Below are 17,955 nucleotides of genomic sequence, written 5' to 3'. Positions count from 1 at the left end.
GCCGACCCGCGGCCGGGCGAGGAAAAGGGGACCAAATAGGAATTAATCAAGCGAGCCGGCAGGAATCGGCCGCAGCGGGGAGAACCAGAGTTTGCTATAAATACCGTTAATCCTCGGCGCCGCGGAGCGCGGCGACGCACGCGAGGTTGGAAATTAATTAAATTAATTAATCCCGGCACTCGGGGCGGGCAGAGAAAAGCGGGGCTGCTCTTCCCCACGTTCAACGTGCCGTTTGTCACCCCTAAATCTCCCCCCGCGTCCCAGGGGGAGCGGGGAGCGCAGGAATGAACACCCACGGCCCGGAGCCGGCGTCAGAAACCAGAAATCTGTCTATTTATGATCAAACGCGGAATGTTGCGCCGGATCCGTCCCGGTAAACGGGGACCGAGCCTGCCCGGCTTCAAACAAAGAAGGGAATGATTTCCATGCATGTTTTAAAAAGAGCGAGGGCAGGAGATCAGCGCGAGGAGGGGAAGCGGCTCCCGGAGGCGCGGGCGGCTCGTCACGCGTCGAGGATCGAGAAGTTCTCCTCCTCGCGGGGTTTGGGGATCCAGCTGCCGTAGCCCATGGTCTCCAGCGCGCCGAAGAAGCGCCGCTTGGCTTCCCAGTACGGCGCCGCCGCTTCCTTGGCCTCCGAGTACACCGAGAGCTGCTGCAGGTCGCGCCGCTCGGTTTTGGCGCATAATTGGCGGAACAGGGCGAACATTTTCCTCTTGGAGACGCGAGAAACCTCCAGTTTTGGCCTGAGGAGGGAAAATGGGAGTGATGGAGGATACAAGAGCCAGGAGAGCGAAGAAAGAGCCGCGAAACACCAAGAAGCCACAGCTCCGCGGGAGCGGTTTCACAAGAGAAAAGCAGCGTCAGGACAAGCTCGTCTTACCCCTCGATCTTCCCTTTCGTGCCGTCCAGGACCTCGACATCGGCACCGTCGGCGAGGCACCAATTCACCGATGACTCCTTGGTCTTGCCCGTCTGCCGCGCCGAGTCGTACACGCTCACCCGTCCCACCTGCGGGACAACAAAGATGTTTTAAGGGAGGATTTTCCACCCCAAAGCGCCCAGAGCAGCAAACACAAAGTTCTCGCTGAGCGGGAACACGCTGGGGGGACCTTGGATTCTGTTTCCCAAAGCGGACACTGCGGGATGACGCAAAAGGGGCCGATTTGTGGGTGTCACCCCCACCCAAACGGCCGGGGAGCTCCTGCCGGGGGCTGGCGGTGCAGAGGAGGCGCCAAACGCGAGGGTGGAGGTGGAAAAGGGGATGGAAATGCCGGTACCTCGGGGTGGTTGACGCGATACGGAGCGCGGAGGTTTCCCGGCAGCGCGGCGCCGTCTCTGGCCACGCGGCAGCAGATGGCGCGGGTCAAATGGCCCTGGCTGTACAGGTAACCTGGGGACACAAAGAGGAGGCGTCAGGACACACGGGCGGCGGGTGAAACATGGAGAACCCCAGCGCTTCTCCCAAATTCCGGAATCGCGCGGATCGGCAGCGTGATGGAGCGGCTGAGGGACGGGGGGAAACGGCCGCAAGTTGCGCCAGGGGAGGGTGAGGGTGGAAATTTGGGGTGATTTCTCCCCAAAGGGCTGTGGGTGTTGGAACAGGCTGCCCAGGGCAGTGCTGGAGTCACCATCCTGGAGGGGTTGAAACACACAGATGGGGTTCTCAGGGACACGGGTGGGTTAATGCTCAGACTCCACGATGTTAAAGCTCTTTTCCAACCCCAGCGATGCGACGGTTCTGCACACACACCCGAGACGCATGAGCTGCAGCTTCACACACCGCAGCCTTTCCCACCCAACACACAAACAATCTGTCTCACCCTCTCAGATCACAAACCAGAAACCTCAGAGAAAAACCCATTCAGCAAAGCCACAACACTCCCTTTTTCGCTTCCAAACCGCTCGGTCACTCCCGCGGCTCCACAACGGAGCTTCTCCATCATTTTGGGAAGGGAGGCGACTCGTGGCGCGGCCCAGATCTGAGGAGCGGGCCGGAAGGAGCGCCGCGGGCGCCGTACCGAGCGTGACGGAGCTGAGGTAAACCGGCTCGACGAAGTGCGAGAGCAGCGCGCCCTGCAAGCCCAGCACGTTCCAGCGCAGGATCTTGTCGCTGCAGGACATGGTGCGGAGCCGCTCGCCGCGCTGGATCCCGTCCCACGTGGGCACGATGTCGCTCGACTCCACGGGGATGGTGCCTTCCCCTGCGCGAGGAAATCAAACCAGTTCTCTAAGGAGATTCAATACATCCAAACCACAGCAGCTTTTCTGGTGATTTAATAAACCCGAACCCCAGCACAAGAAGCTGTTTTCTACGCATGGAGCGCCAGAGTTGGCTTGTCACCAGCTCCGGGGAATATTTAATATCGCACAACGCGGTACTGATGACCAACAAGTCGTTTTTGGCATGAAACGGGGTCAGGGACATCAAAACTTTGCAGGAAACATCAACCGCGTTCTTGCCAGCCCAACAGAAGGACCTCAATGCAATTAAACCTCAATGCAATTAAACCTCAATGCAATTAAACCTCAATGCAATTAAACAGTACTCCCTGAAAATAAAACAAAGTCTCAGAACAAATATGAGGCCTCAATACTTATTTTAATGAACCGGTTCATTCTAAAGCGGTCGCAGATGGTGACAAGAGGCTTCATATCTGAACACGGCACATCTTGTGAAAACAAGTTTCAACGTTCAGTATTTCCCAGCGCTTTGCGGTTACTGTTGCTCTTCCCTTTTTCTTTAGGGCAACATTTGGTTCACGGCGACACTATAAGGGTCTGAAATACCTTTACGGGGCGTGAGGAATAATGTGCGGTTCGAACCTGTGCGGTGCTGGATTGAGCTGTGAAAAGGAACGTTTTAGGGTACCCAAACGTTCCAGAATTGCAGCCCGGTCGCCACAACTGAAAATCATTATGACGTTCCCATTGTGGCACCAGTTGTACCCTTGAGCTCTCAAAACCAAAGTGAGGTTAAAGGCTCCTGAAACGGTTCCTAAATGTGTCAAATCCCCCAACGCCACCTCAGAGGAAGCTCCAGAAAGGCCGAGAGAGGTGAATCGGAGCCGCGGAGGGAAGGACTCACCGTTCTCCACCTTGGTGCGCAGTTTGCCCTGCTTGGCGTTCTCGAAGAGCGGCTGGTGCCGGGTCTGCCCGGCCGCGCCGGCCTGGTCGCTGCAGGACTTATCGAACAGCGCCCCGTCCCCGCACGGCGCCGTGCTGGAAAACAAACCGGCTCAGCGCCCGGAGCGGCCGCGGCGGGACAGCGGCTCCGGCGCCGTGCTGGAAAACAAACCGGCTCAGCGCCCGGAGCGGCCGCGGCGGGACAGCGGCTCCGGCGCCGTGCTGGAAAACAAACCGGCTCAGCGCCCGGAGCGGCCGCAGCGGGACAGCGGCTCCGGCGCCGTGCTGGAAAACACACCGGCTCAGCGCCCGGAGCGGCCGTGGCGGGACAGCGGCTCTGCACCCCCGCACCAACCTGATGTAGAGGTGGAAGGTGATGCCGCTCTTGATTCTGAGCCTGTTGCCTTCAGCCGGCTCAAAAATGCTCTGTTGGGTTGAGGAGGGGTCGGCCGGGTCATACTTGAGCAGCTCGCTGTAGAGATACCTGAAAACAACACCACGTCAAAAAGCCGCTTGGCTCCGGGGTGGGGAATTCACACCGATGAAGGGGATAAATAGGATGGGTTGGGGGGTTTGGGGGTTCAGCTGGAGAACGGGAGCTGAGGGGAGACCTGCTGAACTGCCCAAAAGGAGCTTGGAACGGGGGGGTTGGTTTCTTTCCTCCTTGCATGAAGATTTGAAGGTTGTTGACCCAGCGCCTCTAGTCAGCAGCACAGAGCCAAGAGCCCCGCGGGCGGCCGGAGGCGAGCGGTATTATTAGCGCAACCCCACGATCTCTTTACGATGACGGGGAGAAAAAAAAGCCCTGAGGTGTCCAAAATAGCGTGAAGGACTAAAGAAAAACTGCAGCTTCGCCGAGATTCCTCAAGCAGAGCCTGCGTTGGGATTGATTTGAAGAGCCGCCCAGGAGCCACCGCTGGGACAACAAACAGCTGAGACCGGTGAAAAGCACAAAAGAAATGGCCGCAGGTTGCGCCAGGGGAGGGGGAGGGTGGAAAATTGGGGTGATTTCTCCCCAAAGGGCTGTGGGTGTTGGAACAGGCTGCCCAGGGCAGTGCTGGAGTCGCCATCCCTGGAGGGGTTAAACACACACAGATGAGGTTCCCAGGGACATGGGTGGGTTAATGTACGGACTCCACAATCTTGAGGGGCTTTTCCAACTCAAATGATTCTATTATATGATTTGACGGCTTCCCAGGACGCTGGGGACCTGCACTCCGCACCTTCCAGCGCTGAGGAACGCGGAGCAGCACGAGAACGCTTTAACAAAGCAGCTGCCGTCGCCGTTCAGACATTAACACCCCCCTTTAGTGTTTAAAAACCGCGTGTTTATAAAGAGAAAAGAACAATCGTGCGGTTTAGCTGGGAAAACTCTTTCCAACCGACGACTTATCGACGCAAACACATTCGGCGTGTTTTCCTGAGACCTTCCACAGCCAGAAAGGCCACGGAGGGATCCGGCTGCACGTTCCCTGGTGTCTCGGCCTGGACACGAGCGGCCGCCACAGGAGCCTTTATTTTAAGCCCATCAGATATGGCCCCAAAGGCTCTTGGCAAATCTCCAGCTGGGTACTAAATCAGGCACCGCTGAGGCGCGGCCCGTTCTTATCGGAGAGAACTTCCCTCTATTTACCACCACGCGGGTAAACAGCGGCGGCGGAGGATCAGAGCGCAGGGAGCGGGCCGGCAGGGCCCTCCCCTTCAGCTTTCCCCTCGTCTCACCTCATAAAACCCCGTCGAGAAATGATTTCGGCGTGACAGTCGTTCACCGTCTCCCCCTTCAAGCTCAGCTCTTCGCCTTTCACGCAACGGTTACCTGGAACAGGTAAAAAGCGGCAAAGTCAAGGCGCAGGAAGAGGGAGGGCATCGTCTGGCTTGGAGTTTTGCTTCTTTAGGCTCCCGAGCCGCAGCAGCACTAATAAACCTTGAGTGTGATCTAAGCAGCTCGGAAAATAAAGGGACAAAGAGCACACGGTACTTTAGGCACAGCAGAGATGTCAAATGTCACAGGTTTCGGGGCAGTGTCACTTCCTAAGCGCTTTTCAGCTGCCGGTTAACGGGGTAGGGAGCGAAGGTCAAGAGAAATTGGGGAATCTCGTGCTTACAACATGAGGAACCCACATTCTGATGCAAAGTTTACAAGTGATGCGGCCACAGGCACGTTCGCTTTGTCCCCTCTCTCCAAACAGATCACTCGTGACACCGTGTGAGCCCCGGGAAGGTTTTGTGCTCTCTCCAAAGATGCCCGTGGCACAAAACAGTCCCCAGCCGGGGTTATTGAGGAATGGAGAGGAGAAGGAGCCGACCGTACCCGTGCCGATGCTGACCACCACTCCCAGGCCCTTGTCGCCTCTGCGCATGATGATGGCGGCCAGGATCTTCCTCCCGAGCAGGCTGTGCTGGATGCGAGCGGTGAGCGCGTTGAAGCGCTGGTGGCTCAGCATGGCCAGCTGGTCGTGCAGGGTGCTGCCGCTCACCGGGAGCTGCGAACGGACACGGAACGGGATTAACGCAGGACACGGAGCAACGTGGCTCGAGAAGCAGCTGATGTGAAGCACAGCGAGGCAGGAAGGCGGGGATGCAAAACGGGAGCTCGAGGCAGCGCGATTTTGGGGACTATGGTGTGAAGGGGCGGGTGAGGTTTTTGCAGGCTGTTCAGCGCTTTGAGTTCACGTTGTTGGAGCACAAGTGTGATGGGAGCGGCTGAGTGACCTGAGGAAATGGCCTCAAGTGGCACCAGGGGAGGTTGAGTTGGAAATTTGGGAGGATTTCTGCCCCAAAGGGCTGTGGGGCGTTGGAACAGGCTGCCCAGGGCAGTGCTGGAGTCACCATCCCACCGTCGGAGCCACAGGACAAACCGGGCTCCGAAAGAAGCCGCAGTTTTGGAGGAAGAGGATTTACCTCGGTGACGTTCATCCCTTCCATGCGCTCCATCTTCTCCGTCTCCCCGATCAGGACTCGGAGCGCCGCGTCGGCCGCCTCCTGCTTGGCCTGTTTCTTGTTGTGCGCGGTTACGGCCGGGAACCAACGGCCTCCGACCTTTGCCTGGTAGACAAACCTGTGAAGACAGTGGCATGAGGCTGGGAAAGCAAGAAAATCTATGGATTTCGGAGGCAGGAGGAGGCACGAGGATTCCCTCCCGGGGGGACGGCAGGTACTCACTTGGGGTCATGTGGGGGTCCTGACTGGTCGATGAGTTTGAACTCGGCGGCGAAGCCGTTGGAGCGGGCGTACTCCAGCAGCCCACTCACGGGGTTGGCGTTCAGGTATTTGATGAGCTCCCTGACGCCCTTGGCTTTCACCGCTTTGGGTTCGTCGGGAGGGACGCTCCACGGTCCGGAGCCGCACGCGGGCTGGTCGCCGTGGGGCTTCGCAACGGGCTGGAGCGGAGGTAGAACGGAGAAAGTGAGCTTGTTGGGGTAAAATCCAGCGGAATATGAAATAAAGCAGCGGGGGAACCCAACCCAAAGCACTCGGGTGTTCCAAAGAAGCTCTTTGTACCTGTTCGGGCAAGACACAGGGTGCAGATTCTCCGGAAAGAATCTTCAAGGCAACTTCTGCTGCCATTTGCTTTGCTCCTTTCTTGCTGTTTCCTACCACAGCAGGGAAAATTTGGTCACCCATTTTCACACAGTAGCTGAACCTGACAGGACATTATAGCACATGAAAAGTGTTAAGGGTAAGCGTCTCCATCTGCTTATTATCCCCTTCTCCCCGTTCAAGTTCAATCCTTCTGCTTTATCTCCAATTTGGATCTACCGGGATGGCCTGAAATATTCCCAGAGGGCACTACGGGTAGGACCGGAACCTGTTCCTGGTCTGGGAGATAAACCAGCATATTTCTGTGAGAAAAAACACCAGTTTGGGTCTTGTTCTTGGCTAAGAACACTCAGGCAGGTCAGCGACACGTCCAGGAATGCGGGGATAAGAGAAAAGGATATTAAATAAAAGATCCATGTCTTCCCCAAACCTGCCAACGAAACGACGTACCTGGGATCGTGAGGGGGCCCCTCCTGAGAGAGCAGCTCGAATTCAACGGTGCTCCCCGATTTTTGGCCGTACTCCATTAAGACGCTGATGGGGTGTTTGCCGGGGGGCAGGTTGAGATGAGCCGGCGCCTCCGGTTCCGCCTGCGGGAAGACGGAAAACACCATTTTGCAGATTAAACGTGGTTTGATCGGCCTCGCGAGCGAAGAAAACGAGACTCACCGGTTCCGCTGTGGAGCTGTCGGAGGGAAAGGGCTCTTCGCACTTAATGCCGCCATGTCTCCCGTTCTCCGCCTCGCTCAGCAGCACCTTCATGGCGTTGGCCGCTGCCTCCTGTTTGGCCAGTTTCTTGCTCCCGGCTTCGGCGGGAGGGAAGCGGCGCCCGCCGATCACCGCCTGGAACTTAAATCTTGGAAAGAGAAAAGCAAAAGGGTGGGATTAGAACAGGTGAGGCCGCGGTTGGGGCTCCAGTGAGGAGGAACAGCGGGGAGCAAACCCAGAGGAGAAAAACACCATCGACAGCTCTGTGTCTGGGCACCGTTTCATGGCGTTTCCAGAGCTGTTCGTGGCACAGGAGCGGGTTTTGGTCTGAAGGAATGAGTTTTATTCGGCGCTGGGGAGGCCAAATCTTGAATCCTGGGGGCAGTTTTGGGGCCATCACCTCAGGGCTCAACATAGTGGCACCAAAATCACCTCAGGGCTCAACATGGTGGCACCAAAATCACCTCAGGGCTCAACATGGTGGCGCCAAAATCACCTCAGGGCTCAACATGGTGGCGCCAGAATCACCTCAGGGCGCAAAATGTGGCCCAAGGGGTGGTGGGATCGCTTCACGGCTCAAAATGGTGGTGCTGGGGGCACAAAATCACCTCAAAACACAAAATGGTGGCATGAGGGGCCCCAAGATCACCTCAGGGCTCAAAATGGCGGCCAGAGGGGTGGCAGGATCACCTCGTAACAAGAAAGAGCTGAAAATCAGCTCCAGGCTGAGAAGCAGCTTAGACACACCAATCTCCCCCATATACAATCAAATCGAAAGCAAAGTGATGAAATCAGATAGGACTGAGCTGAAGAGATCAGTCCCAGCTTAGTTGCCAAAACAGGGCTTAAATTTTAGTCTTGTTTTGGTTCTGTGTAATTTCTTTGTTCATTTTAAGCCGCCACAAGTAATCAACCAGGCTAATCCTTCTGAAATGAAGCAAACGTTAACGAGCAGGCCCCCCCAGGACAAAATGGAGCGGGTGTAGCTAATAATTCAGATGGTTTTAAGCTAAAAAGCTCGGAAAGGTTCTTACCGCGGCTCGTGAGAGGGCCCGCTCTGCTCCAGCATGGTGAACTCGCAATGCTGGGACGTGTACTGGGAATATTCGGTGAGGCCGCTCACCGGGTTCTTCTCCTGACACGCCAGCAGTTTTTCCACGGGCATAGACGGGAAGCCGGTTTCAAACTGGGTGGCGTAACTGGGGGAAGACTGGGAATTACCAGTGAATTCCGCCCCGTCGGGCTGCTTGTTGATGGCGTTGAGGTTATCCGGGATATCATCCGTGGCCCACTGGCCGTTTTCGGCGTTATCGTAATGATGCAAACTGGAGAACTGGGGTTTAACGTCCTCGGGCAGAGCCGCTTCCACGTCGCTGCCGTCGCTCTGGTCCGTTTGTCCCAAAACCCGCTGTCCGTTCTCTAGGCTTCCATCTTGCGATGTGGTCGCGGCCGGTGACGCTACGGCCACCTGGGGACACGGAGGAACCGATTCGGGCGGATTCGGCGTCTGCGTTACCACACTGGCCTTCAGCTTCATCTGCATCCGCTCGCGCTTTCTGTCCGTCAGGGCCCAGCGCGGGGGGTTCGTGTTCTGCTTGTGGACGTCCCCCAGCTTCTCCAGGGCGCTGAGGAAAGCGTTGACGTCCTTAGCCCTGGAAAAGCCGATGTTTTTGGCGAGGTTGAGCGCCGTCGTCTCTTCCACGCTGAACAAGTAGCTGCAGATCTTGTCCTTCGTCTCGGCCATGGCGGGGTTGGCGTCGCCCCTCGCTGCTCTCTCGTCTCTGCGCTCAGCGGGGCTGCGCTCCCTCCCCGCGATGCTCCACAGCGGCGGCGTCTCCTCGGATCTCCGCAGCTTGCCTTCCCGCAGGAGCTTATACAGAGCGCGGTTGACCTCCTTCTTTTGAGTTCTGAGCCGACGCGCAAGATCATGAACCGTCCGCGTCTCCCCCTCCCTGAGCTGCCTGAAAATCGACAGAATTTCCTCTTCGCGGTTCTGCCCAGCGAGAGACAACCTCTGGAAATTCAGCCTGACGCTGTCGGAGTCTCTCTCCGAGTCCTGATGGTAAAAACGCGGCAAAGTTCCCACCCACGGGTGCTCACCGGAGAACTTATTCCGCCCCGCCGCGCCGCGGCCAGGTTGCCATTGCTGTGCCGGAGCTTGCGTGCCGTGTGGCTCCTCCTGCAGCCAGACCCCCGCGTCGCGCTCGGCAAGGAGCTGCTGCTGGAAACACGTTTCGCGGTGAGCGGCTCGCGGGGCCGGGGGCCGGCTCGAAAAGCCTCGGTTGGCGCCGGGACGGGGCCGTCGCGGGCGGGTGAGCCACGAGCCTCTGCCGCGCCCGGCGCCTCTGCTCATAGCGCACGGCCGGGACGCCGGGGGGAACGGGGCGGCCGGTGCGCCAGGGCTCCCTCTGCTCCGCGCCGTCCTGAACGGGGCAAAAAACAACAATTCAGAACCTACTTACGCAACTTTACAATCTTGGAGACGTTGTTTAACAAGCGTCCCGCGACCAACGCGTCTCGAGCATCGTCACCTCCTCAACCTTCGCTGCTTTCTACCCAGTCTAAATTATGAATGGAAACACAAAGAGCAAAGTGGGTGTGTTGAGGAGTCAGCCAGGAGCCGCAGGGGGGTAAATAACGAGGAGAAGCTTTAATCACATCGAACCTCCGCTGCGATTAAACCCTTTGGCTTTTTGTGACGCTTCTGAAAAGCGAGCGAGAGAAGAATCTCAGCACGAAGCTGCAACAGGTTCGTGGCCAAAAACACTCTGAAAACCCCAAACGTCCTTTGCTTCCTGGGCGTTACGTGACCGTAGAGATAAAGCATCAACCCACGGGGGACGTAAAGCGATCGCACGCCGAGAAATCGGATACGTGCGCGGTTGGTAACGACATGAAAGGGGGTTTGGGGGCTTTCATCCGAATTTTAGCTGTAGCACAAACAGCTGTGCCACCCCCTAATGGATACAGGACACAAATCGAAGCTTTTCATATGTTTTTCAAGTATAAGTGACCCAGTGTGGGGTATATTCTAGTTGTTCGGCAGCAGCTGGGTGTGAAACCAGGGGATAAAAGTGCAACCGATACCTGATCCTGACCTCGTTATGGCCCCGATCTTCATAGTTTTTCCGATGTGAGTCTCACCTGTATAAACCTCCCGACCTCCACACGCACCCCGAGACCGACGGAAACTCTGTTTCATTCAATAAGTTCAATAAAAGCCCCCAAGTGCACCCAGCTGCCAGCACCGCCACTTGTTTCACCAGCCTCCTACTCAAGGAACTTGCCTGAAAAGCGATTTTTGAGCCAAAGGGAGGACAAAAATCCCGGCGGGCAGGAAGGTTTAACAAAGTTTAAAATGCTCTTACGTCCGCCTCATCCATACAAGAAATCGCCTTGTTTTGTGAGGAAATAAAGGGGAAAAGAAAGCGGGGAACGGAGCAGCCGCTCAGCCTGGAAAAATGGCTGCGAGCTCAGTTTCGGTTCCCGCTGCGGCGCAGGGGGAGGGGACACGGGGACACGGGGACACGGGGACACGGGGACGCGGGACCAGGGGCCGGGCCGGGCGGGATTCCCGGGCCCGAGGGCGCCGGGCGGGAGGGGCCGCGGGGACCGAGCCCCCCATAACCGGGACTCCAGAGAAATCCGGCACCGGGGAAACCCTTGATTCTACACGTTCGGGAGGGCACAAGCCGCCCACCGACCCCCCGGCCCGACAGGGTCAGGGTCAGGCCCGGAGACCGGATCGCGGCTTAGTGCCCCCCGACCCCCATCCCGCCCGACACCCGCGGGCCGGGGAGGCGGCTCCGCTCCCCAGGATGCCCGGAACCACCCGCGGGGCTACTGAAGACCCGGCGGGGCCCAGGTTGAGAGCGGGAAAACGACGCTTAAAGCGAGACCTACAGCAAGACCTAAAGCGAGGCCTAAACCGGGCACTTCCCCGCCCCCCCGCGCCCCCTTACCGCTCCGCCGCTGCCGCCGCGGCCGGCGCACAGTGATGACGCAATGCCGTTCCCGCCTGCGCACAGCTCACACGAGCCGCGCGGCGGCCATCTTCCTTCAGGGCAACGCGCAGCGGCCATGCTTAGGCAGGGCAACGCGTGGCTGTGCCGCCGCGGCTGGGCCAAGCGTGGGCCCGGCTCACCCGAACCCAGCTCGCTGGGCTCCCAGAGGCCGCCCAACCCTCCCCTTCCCCCGGCTGGGAGGCAGCAGCCACTGCCGGTGTAGCCCAGGGCACCGCCCGCCGCCAACGGCAGCGGTTGCTGGAGCCGCGGCGCGCATGTGCGCGACTGCGCGTGCACCCCCCTTGGCATTTCCCGCGCATGCGCCCTGCGCTGCCCCGGGATCCTCGGGGGACTTGGGGGACACAGCATCATTTTGGGTGGAAAAGCCCCACGAGATCATGGAGTCCAACCGTTAACCCACCCGTGTCCCTGAGAACCTCATCTCTGTGTGTTTTAACCCCCCCAGGGATGGCGACTCCAGCACTGCCCTGGGCAGCCTGTTCCAACACCCACAGCCCTTTGGGGAGAAATCACCCCAAATTTCCAGTCAGAACCTCCTTCCCCAGCTCCGTTCCCTTCTCTGATCTCACTCCAGCCCCTCAAGCTCTTTCTTGTCATGAGGTGATCCCGCCACCCCCGGGGCCGCCATGTTGAGCCCTGAGGTGATTTTGGCGCCATGTTGAGCCCTGAGGTGATTCAGGTGCCCCCGGGGCCGCCATGTTGTGTTTTGAGGTGATTTTGGTGCCCCCTCTCCCCTGTGGGGCTCCCCCTCCCTCCACAGGCTCCCCATTTGCCATACGACCCCCAACTCCCATTTTAGCACATTTTTTAGCTCCAGAACTTCCCCTCCGGTCACACTCCCGCTGCTCCGCACGGGTCCTCCCTTTCCCCGGGGGCAAAACACCCTCCAAATCGCGCCACTTCGAAAACCGCCGGCAGAACACAACAACAACTCCTCCATCTATTTTTCTTTAATTTTTTTAATTGCTCTAAAGCTTCGACCCGGCCTCGGCGAGCGTGATTCACTGCAGCTGCCGCCACGGCAGAGTGGAATCACCTATAGCCGGTGCTAGGGGACGATAAATCCTCTCGCATCGCAACACCCTCAGTGTGACAAATCGATATAAATCCATCCTCCGTCCTCCTTCTTTATGGAAAACCGGGCAGACTCCCAACCTGTTGCCATAGGAACCGTTAACGAAGCTCCGGAGGCATCGCGGCCGTGTAGAACCGGGTCTGTTTGTGCCGTTATAAGGAGCTGCCACCTGAGAGCCGGTTTAGGCGCCGCTACCGGCGTTATCCCCTCAGGTTTTGGCGCGGGATCCTTTAATCGCCCGCTACCGGCATCCTGGGGTGTGGGGGCTCCTTCTGCACCCCCGGGGTCACCCCAAACCCCCCCTGGGGCTCCGCAAAGGCTTCCCCGCGCGATGGCAGCATCTGCTCAACCTCAGAGCTGCCTCAGGTGTCTGGCTTTGTTTGGCTTCCCCCCCCGACTAAGCCTCATCTTATGAAATGAAACGAGAGGAAATAAATTGTCGCACAGCTCCCCCGCCCGACTTTGTGTTCGAACGCCAGCCCTCGGCCATTGTTCCGCAGAGTTTCATTTGAAAACCACTTCGTTAGATGCTCTGAAATATCCCTTCGCCCAGGCAGCCGCTTCCTGCCGGAGGAATAAAAGCCCCGTTGCAAAAGGAGACATTTTGTTGCTCTCCCACACCAACCGGCTGCGTTTTATTGCTTTAATTGCAGCAGCCCTGCGAGCGCTGGGGTGTTATTAACGTTATTAACGCCGTGCCGGTGCCTGTTCGCCGCGGCCCCGGGGCCAGCGCCGCTTTCCCACCGCCGACAAAAAAGCCGCCATGAGGTTTTGGCCGTCGCGCCGAAGCTCCGGGCTCGTCTGCGGAGCGTGAATTGCGCCGGGACGGTTCCCACGTCCTCCCCGGCGGTGCTTTTCCTCCACATAAACCCAGCGCGGCGAATCTCCATTAGCACCCCTCGGAGGGGAAAAAGTACTTTATTTCCTTGCAATAAACGCTTATCATAGGGCGCAGGTAACGCGCGGGAGACGCCGCCGCGTCCCCAGCCCGGGGCTTGGCTCTGGGTGCCACAACAAAGCGCCGCTTGCCAGAAAATGGCTTTTTTTCACCCATTTTGCCCCCTCCCGATGGGTTCCTGGCGGAGGAAGCGGCAGAGCTCGCTGGGGAATTGCATGAGGGTTTTTAACGCGGGCTCCCAAAGGTTTGGTACGGCGGCAACGGCCGTTGCTCATGGGTCTCTGCCACCTCTCCTGGCACCTCTGGGGTGCCGGTGCGTCCCCCCGCCGCCCCGGCGCTTGGCTCCGAGCCGGGATGAGGCAGGTGGTGCCGGCACAGCTGCCAAGGAGCCGGCGCGGTGACTCCCGCGGCAGCTGCGGCGCAGCGGCGAGAATTAAAAAGATCATTGAAAATGAGCAGGAGGAGGCAGCCGCGTGAGCGCAACGTCCTCCTGCAGCTCCCGGGTGCACCACGGGCTCCGTCGCGGTTTTACGGCCATCGCGGCAAGTCCGTGGGATCCCCGTGGTGCTGCCGCTGCCATGGGGTTGAGCCACCGGTGTTTCTCCTCGGTGCTTGTCCCCTATGGAGCTGTCATCTCTTGGGTGGTGGCCAAAGCGTCGCCGTGGGGTGGCAGACGGGGACCCCGGACAGACCTGGAGCCGACGGGGGTGTCGCTGCTCCGGTTCCCGGAGAGTGAATCAGTTAAATTAATTAATCCTCCCTAATGCCAGAACTCAAGGAGCTTCTGTGTCACTCAACGCGGCATTAATACTCTCCGCCGTGCCCTTTACATCGCCGTCCAAGCCCGGGCTCCCCTTTTTGCCCTTTGCTGTTCGCTTTCATATTTAACATTAAATCTGATTCATCTGCCCAAGGGCTTTATCCCGCGCTCGGCCAAACCAAGAGGATTTCGCGGTGGGAAAAGCAGCAGCCCGAGGGCGAAAAGCGCCTGGGCAGAGCTCTCCCCGCCACGCCGTGTCTGATTTTACCCCATCGCCGCGGGGTTCCCTGTTGAACCCCCACATTTTCCTCAACGTCAGCACTTGCGAACCCCAGGGCGAGCGGCCGCTGTTCCCCTCTCCTCTTGATTTATGTGCGTTTGAGCACCGAGAGGCTCAAATGAACCATCGCCGCCCGGTCTCGAGGGGCTTCCGCGCACGTAGGACTCCTCTGTACCTCCCACGGGATCTTATTACACCTCCTTCGCTTTATTTTCCCCTTTATTCACTGCGGGTTATCATTTTATTTGCCAGGCAGCACAAACCACACAGGGATGGGGAGGCAGGAGGGTGATGGATGGCACGGGAGGACACAAACAGCACTTTAATTGCTCGGCCTCGCGCAGATTTCCCCACCACCAGCATTTTTTATTCTTATTATATTTTTAATCTAAAAGAAAGCAAGAAACTGGAACGTTGCTGGCTTCTTTCATGTCTTCCCCGGAGGCAGCAGCATTAAGGAAAAAGAGAAGGAGGAGGGGAAAAAATAGGCAGAAGCACCAGGTGGCTGAATATCTCGCAGCCTAATTGATTCCTCTTTAATTAGTACAAAACCTGTTGCGCTCAACAAGCAGTCGGTGCCGTCTTTGGCGCAAGCGGCGTCCTCTCGGTGTGGGGTGATGGTGACTCTTTGGTAACCGGGGCCATCACCACCTCCTACAACTTTATTCCAATCAGCGAGAGCAGGAAAAGGAGAATCATCCATTTTGGTGCCCATCACCAAGACTCCCCAGGGGGTTCTGTGCTTGGCCTCCCTTGGCTCGCCCATTTTCACCCCAAAAGAGGTATTTTTGAAGTGGAAAAGGGCTCAGCTTCATTTGTGGCGAAGTTTATATCTCCACTTTTTGCCTCCTGACTCTCGAAAGGCCGTTCAAGCCCTTGTGGGGGTTTGGAACCAGGGGCTGCGTTGGGTTCGGTGGTGACTTTGAGAGCCTCAAAAATCATCCCTTGCAGCACCCGGCCACATAGAATCATTTTGGTTGGGAAAGCCCCTCAAGATCGAGTCCAACCGTCAACCCAACGCTGCCACTAATGGCCCCGGTGCCGCCATTTTGTGTGCTGAGGTGATTCTTGGGCCACCGTGTTGAGCCCTGAGGTGATTTTAGTGTCACCATTTTGAGCCCTGAGGTGATTCTGGTGCCATATTGAGCCCTGAGGTGATTCTGGCGCCATTTTGAGTGCTGAGGTGATTCTGGCGCCATGTTGAGCCCTGAGGTGATTCTGGGGCCACCATGTTGAGCCCTGAGGTGATTCTGGCGCCATGTTGAGCCCTGAGCTGATGGCCCAAAAGTGCCCGAGGACTCGCGGTTTGTTCTCCCCAGTGCCCAGGGACGGTCGCTGCCCTGGTCCCGCCGGCCACACCGGTGCTGATATTCACAGTCATATTCTGATATTTCATCTCCAGTGCTTCTGAAAAATGCCCCTTTATGGCTTTGATTCCTTGGCCCGCGCCGCTCGCTGTTGCTCCGGCACCGCAGCTGCGTCCCAGCAGGAAACCCAGAAATACCCACTTAGGTAGGAAAGCGCCATTTACCGTCGCGTTTGACGCCGGTCCCCGCTGAGCACCCTCCTCCCCGTGCCAGCAGCCCCGGGGGAGCAGGAACAGCGTCTTCCACCCCATAACCCTGCACAGGGACACGACGCTGTTCAACACGAACCCGCCGTCTCCACGCAGACACATCCCCTGTGGGAACTGCCGGCGCCTCCGAAGCCTGAAAAGGAAGCTCAGGAGCTAAAATACACCCTGGAAACCTTCGTGTACAACTCCAGCCCTGCGTGTGACCACCGGGCACGGTGACAGCGCAAAAGTGCCACCGTCACGGCCTCCGGGAAGGGTCGGGAGCCGGTTTTTGTGGTGCCAAGACGTCACCCAGACCCCTCCAAAGGACACCTGGACACCTCACACCCCCACACGGATAATTAACAATAACGAACGACCCCGGCGGTGCCTGGAAACCCACGGCTGGGGCGATGAATGCGCAGCCTCTATTTTGCCTTGGAAAGAAAACAACGCCAAAACCCACCCGAGATGGAAAGAGCCGCAGGTGCCCACTCAACCCTGCGGAGCCATTTGCTTGCGGTTTTCCCCTCCCTTGTGCAAGTATAAAAACCCCTCTGTCTTTAAGGAGCTATTGAGCAAAACAATAGGTTATTTTGGGTTTTTCACCCCTTTTTTCCTCCGCATGGCAGCGGGGTAAGCGCCGGTGCCACCCGCAGCGTCCTCCCTCCTCGGGCTGCAAAAACAAAGGGCAAACACCCACAGAAAGGTGGAGACCCGCGTTACGGACACCATTCCCTTTCTCCTTGGAGCAGCATTAACCCCGAGCCATTAATAAAACCAGATTTCGCCCGGCGTGCAGAGATTAAACCCATTTGGCCTGGTCTCCGTGGGCAGTGCCGGGAACCCAGCTCTGCCGCGCTAAGCCACTCCAACTGGAAATTAAGCTCGAGGGTTTTAATCACCTCTCAAAGAATCCCCTGGACCGCTGGAGGTATTTTTAGGATTTACAGGTATTAACTAAACATATATTTATATTAAGAAGAAGCCTGATTTATCAATTTATCACATTCCAGCAGCCGGCTGAATTTGGGGGCAGGCAGGTGAATTTTGGGGCCGTTTCCAAAGCCGGCGGCGCAGCCGTGCTCCAGCTCCCCCTGGTCTATTTCAAATGCCCTCAGCAGAATAGAAAGAGGTTTTTAATTTTATAAGAATGCAAAAAAAATACATGTTTTTAGCTTCATTCAAAATATTAATTCGTGGATATTAAACTGGATTAGAAACTTAATTAGTTGTTCGGCCTAAATCATCAACTAAATGTACACGCATTGTCTTGCTGAGATGTCAAAATGCTCTTTAGAAATTTAAGCATTATAACATCAGTTTTCATTAGGATTCATTCCCTCAATTATTTATATGTCCCCAGAATGAACATCTTCGACATACAAAGACCTTAAAAATGTGAAAAAATCTAGTTTTGAAAAATATTACTCAGATTAATTCTTACATTGCATTTAATCTATAAAGGCAAACGTGCTACTTCGTTCAGAGCATTATCTGCTGTTTATGTATTTCTGTTTTTAAAGCATATCAGACTAACTTATAGCCAATATAAACCAAACTACAGAGCCTGTCAATGTCTCCAAAGTGTAATATGTAACGTTAGGTGTTTACCTTGGCGTTGTAGTTTCAATCGGACTCCCAACAAGCAGCAATGAGTCCGCGTGGTTTCCGAAGCGCCCCCCAAACCACCCACCGGACCCCGAAAGGCACGAAACCGCTTCCCGTGAGGAACAGAGGGCTCAGAAGCGCTTCCAGATGTCCGTATATATCATATATTTGTGTGTGTAACTACACATCCAGAGCTGCATACTTACACACCCGCACAGGTAAATATTTATAGATACTGACCTCTTCAGATTAAAGTCCAAGGCACTTTTTACAGTGAACAGGTTAAAGCCATAGTTTAAAACGCGCCTGTTTCTGGGTACAGCCCGGGTTTATGGCAGCGCCGCGGGGACGGGACGGCCCCCCCCGCGCCAGGGCCGGGG

At 57.0% G+C, this 17,955-nt stretch overlaps 1 protein-coding gene across 2 annotated transcripts; it reads right to left on the bottom strand.

Annotated features, from left to right (window-relative positions):
- Positions 1-311: 311 nt before the first annotated feature.
- On the bottom strand, positions 312-10,804 carry ADAR (adenosine deaminase RNA specific). 2 transcript variants are annotated; one of them, XM_082073301.1, is made up of 15 exons: positions 10,740-10,804; positions 8,406-9,794; positions 7,333-7,519; positions 7,114-7,253; positions 6,625-6,766; positions 6,286-6,503; positions 6,025-6,181; positions 5,435-5,606; positions 4,846-4,939; positions 3,479-3,607; positions 3,086-3,219; positions 2,019-2,201; positions 1,278-1,390; positions 881-1,008; positions 312-743 (listed from the first exon to the last, which is right to left on the bottom strand). In XM_082073301.1, the coding sequence occupies exons 1-15, from the start codon at positions 10,748-10,750 to the stop codon at positions 503-505; spliced, it is 3,438 nt and encodes a 1,145-aa protein (XP_081929427.1). In that variant the 5' UTR covers positions 10,751-10,804; the 3' UTR covers positions 312-502. The 2 variants fall into 2 exon arrangements, with proteins under 2 accessions (XP_081929427.1, XP_081929426.1); XM_082073300.1 differs by having other exon boundaries at positions 7,324-7,519; positions 10,740-10,803.
- Between the last annotated feature and the right edge of the window lie 7,151 nt (positions 10,805-17,955).

This window comes from Streptopelia decaocto (assembly GCF_964273445.1).
Source record: "Streptopelia decaocto genome assembly, chromosome: 26".
NCBI lineage: Eukaryota > Metazoa > Chordata > Aves > Columbiformes > Columbidae > Streptopelia > Streptopelia decaocto.
The sequence above is the reverse complement of the archived record's forward strand: the minus strand, read 5'-3'. Positions and strand labels throughout refer to the sequence as shown.

What these genes read in the sequence shown, in the direction of transcription:
- ADAR (XM_082073300.1), bottom strand. An exon ending in GGTGGTCAGCATCGGCACGG is followed by an intron (nt 4,940 to 5,434) that starts GTACGGTCGGCT and finishes TACCTGTTCCAG; the next exon opens with GTAACCGTTGCGTGAAAGGC. An exon ending in ACCTTCCACCTCTACATCAG is followed by an intron (nt 3,220 to 3,478) that starts GTTGGTGCGGGG and finishes TTTGTTTTCCAG; the next exon opens with CACGGCGCCGTGCGGGGACG.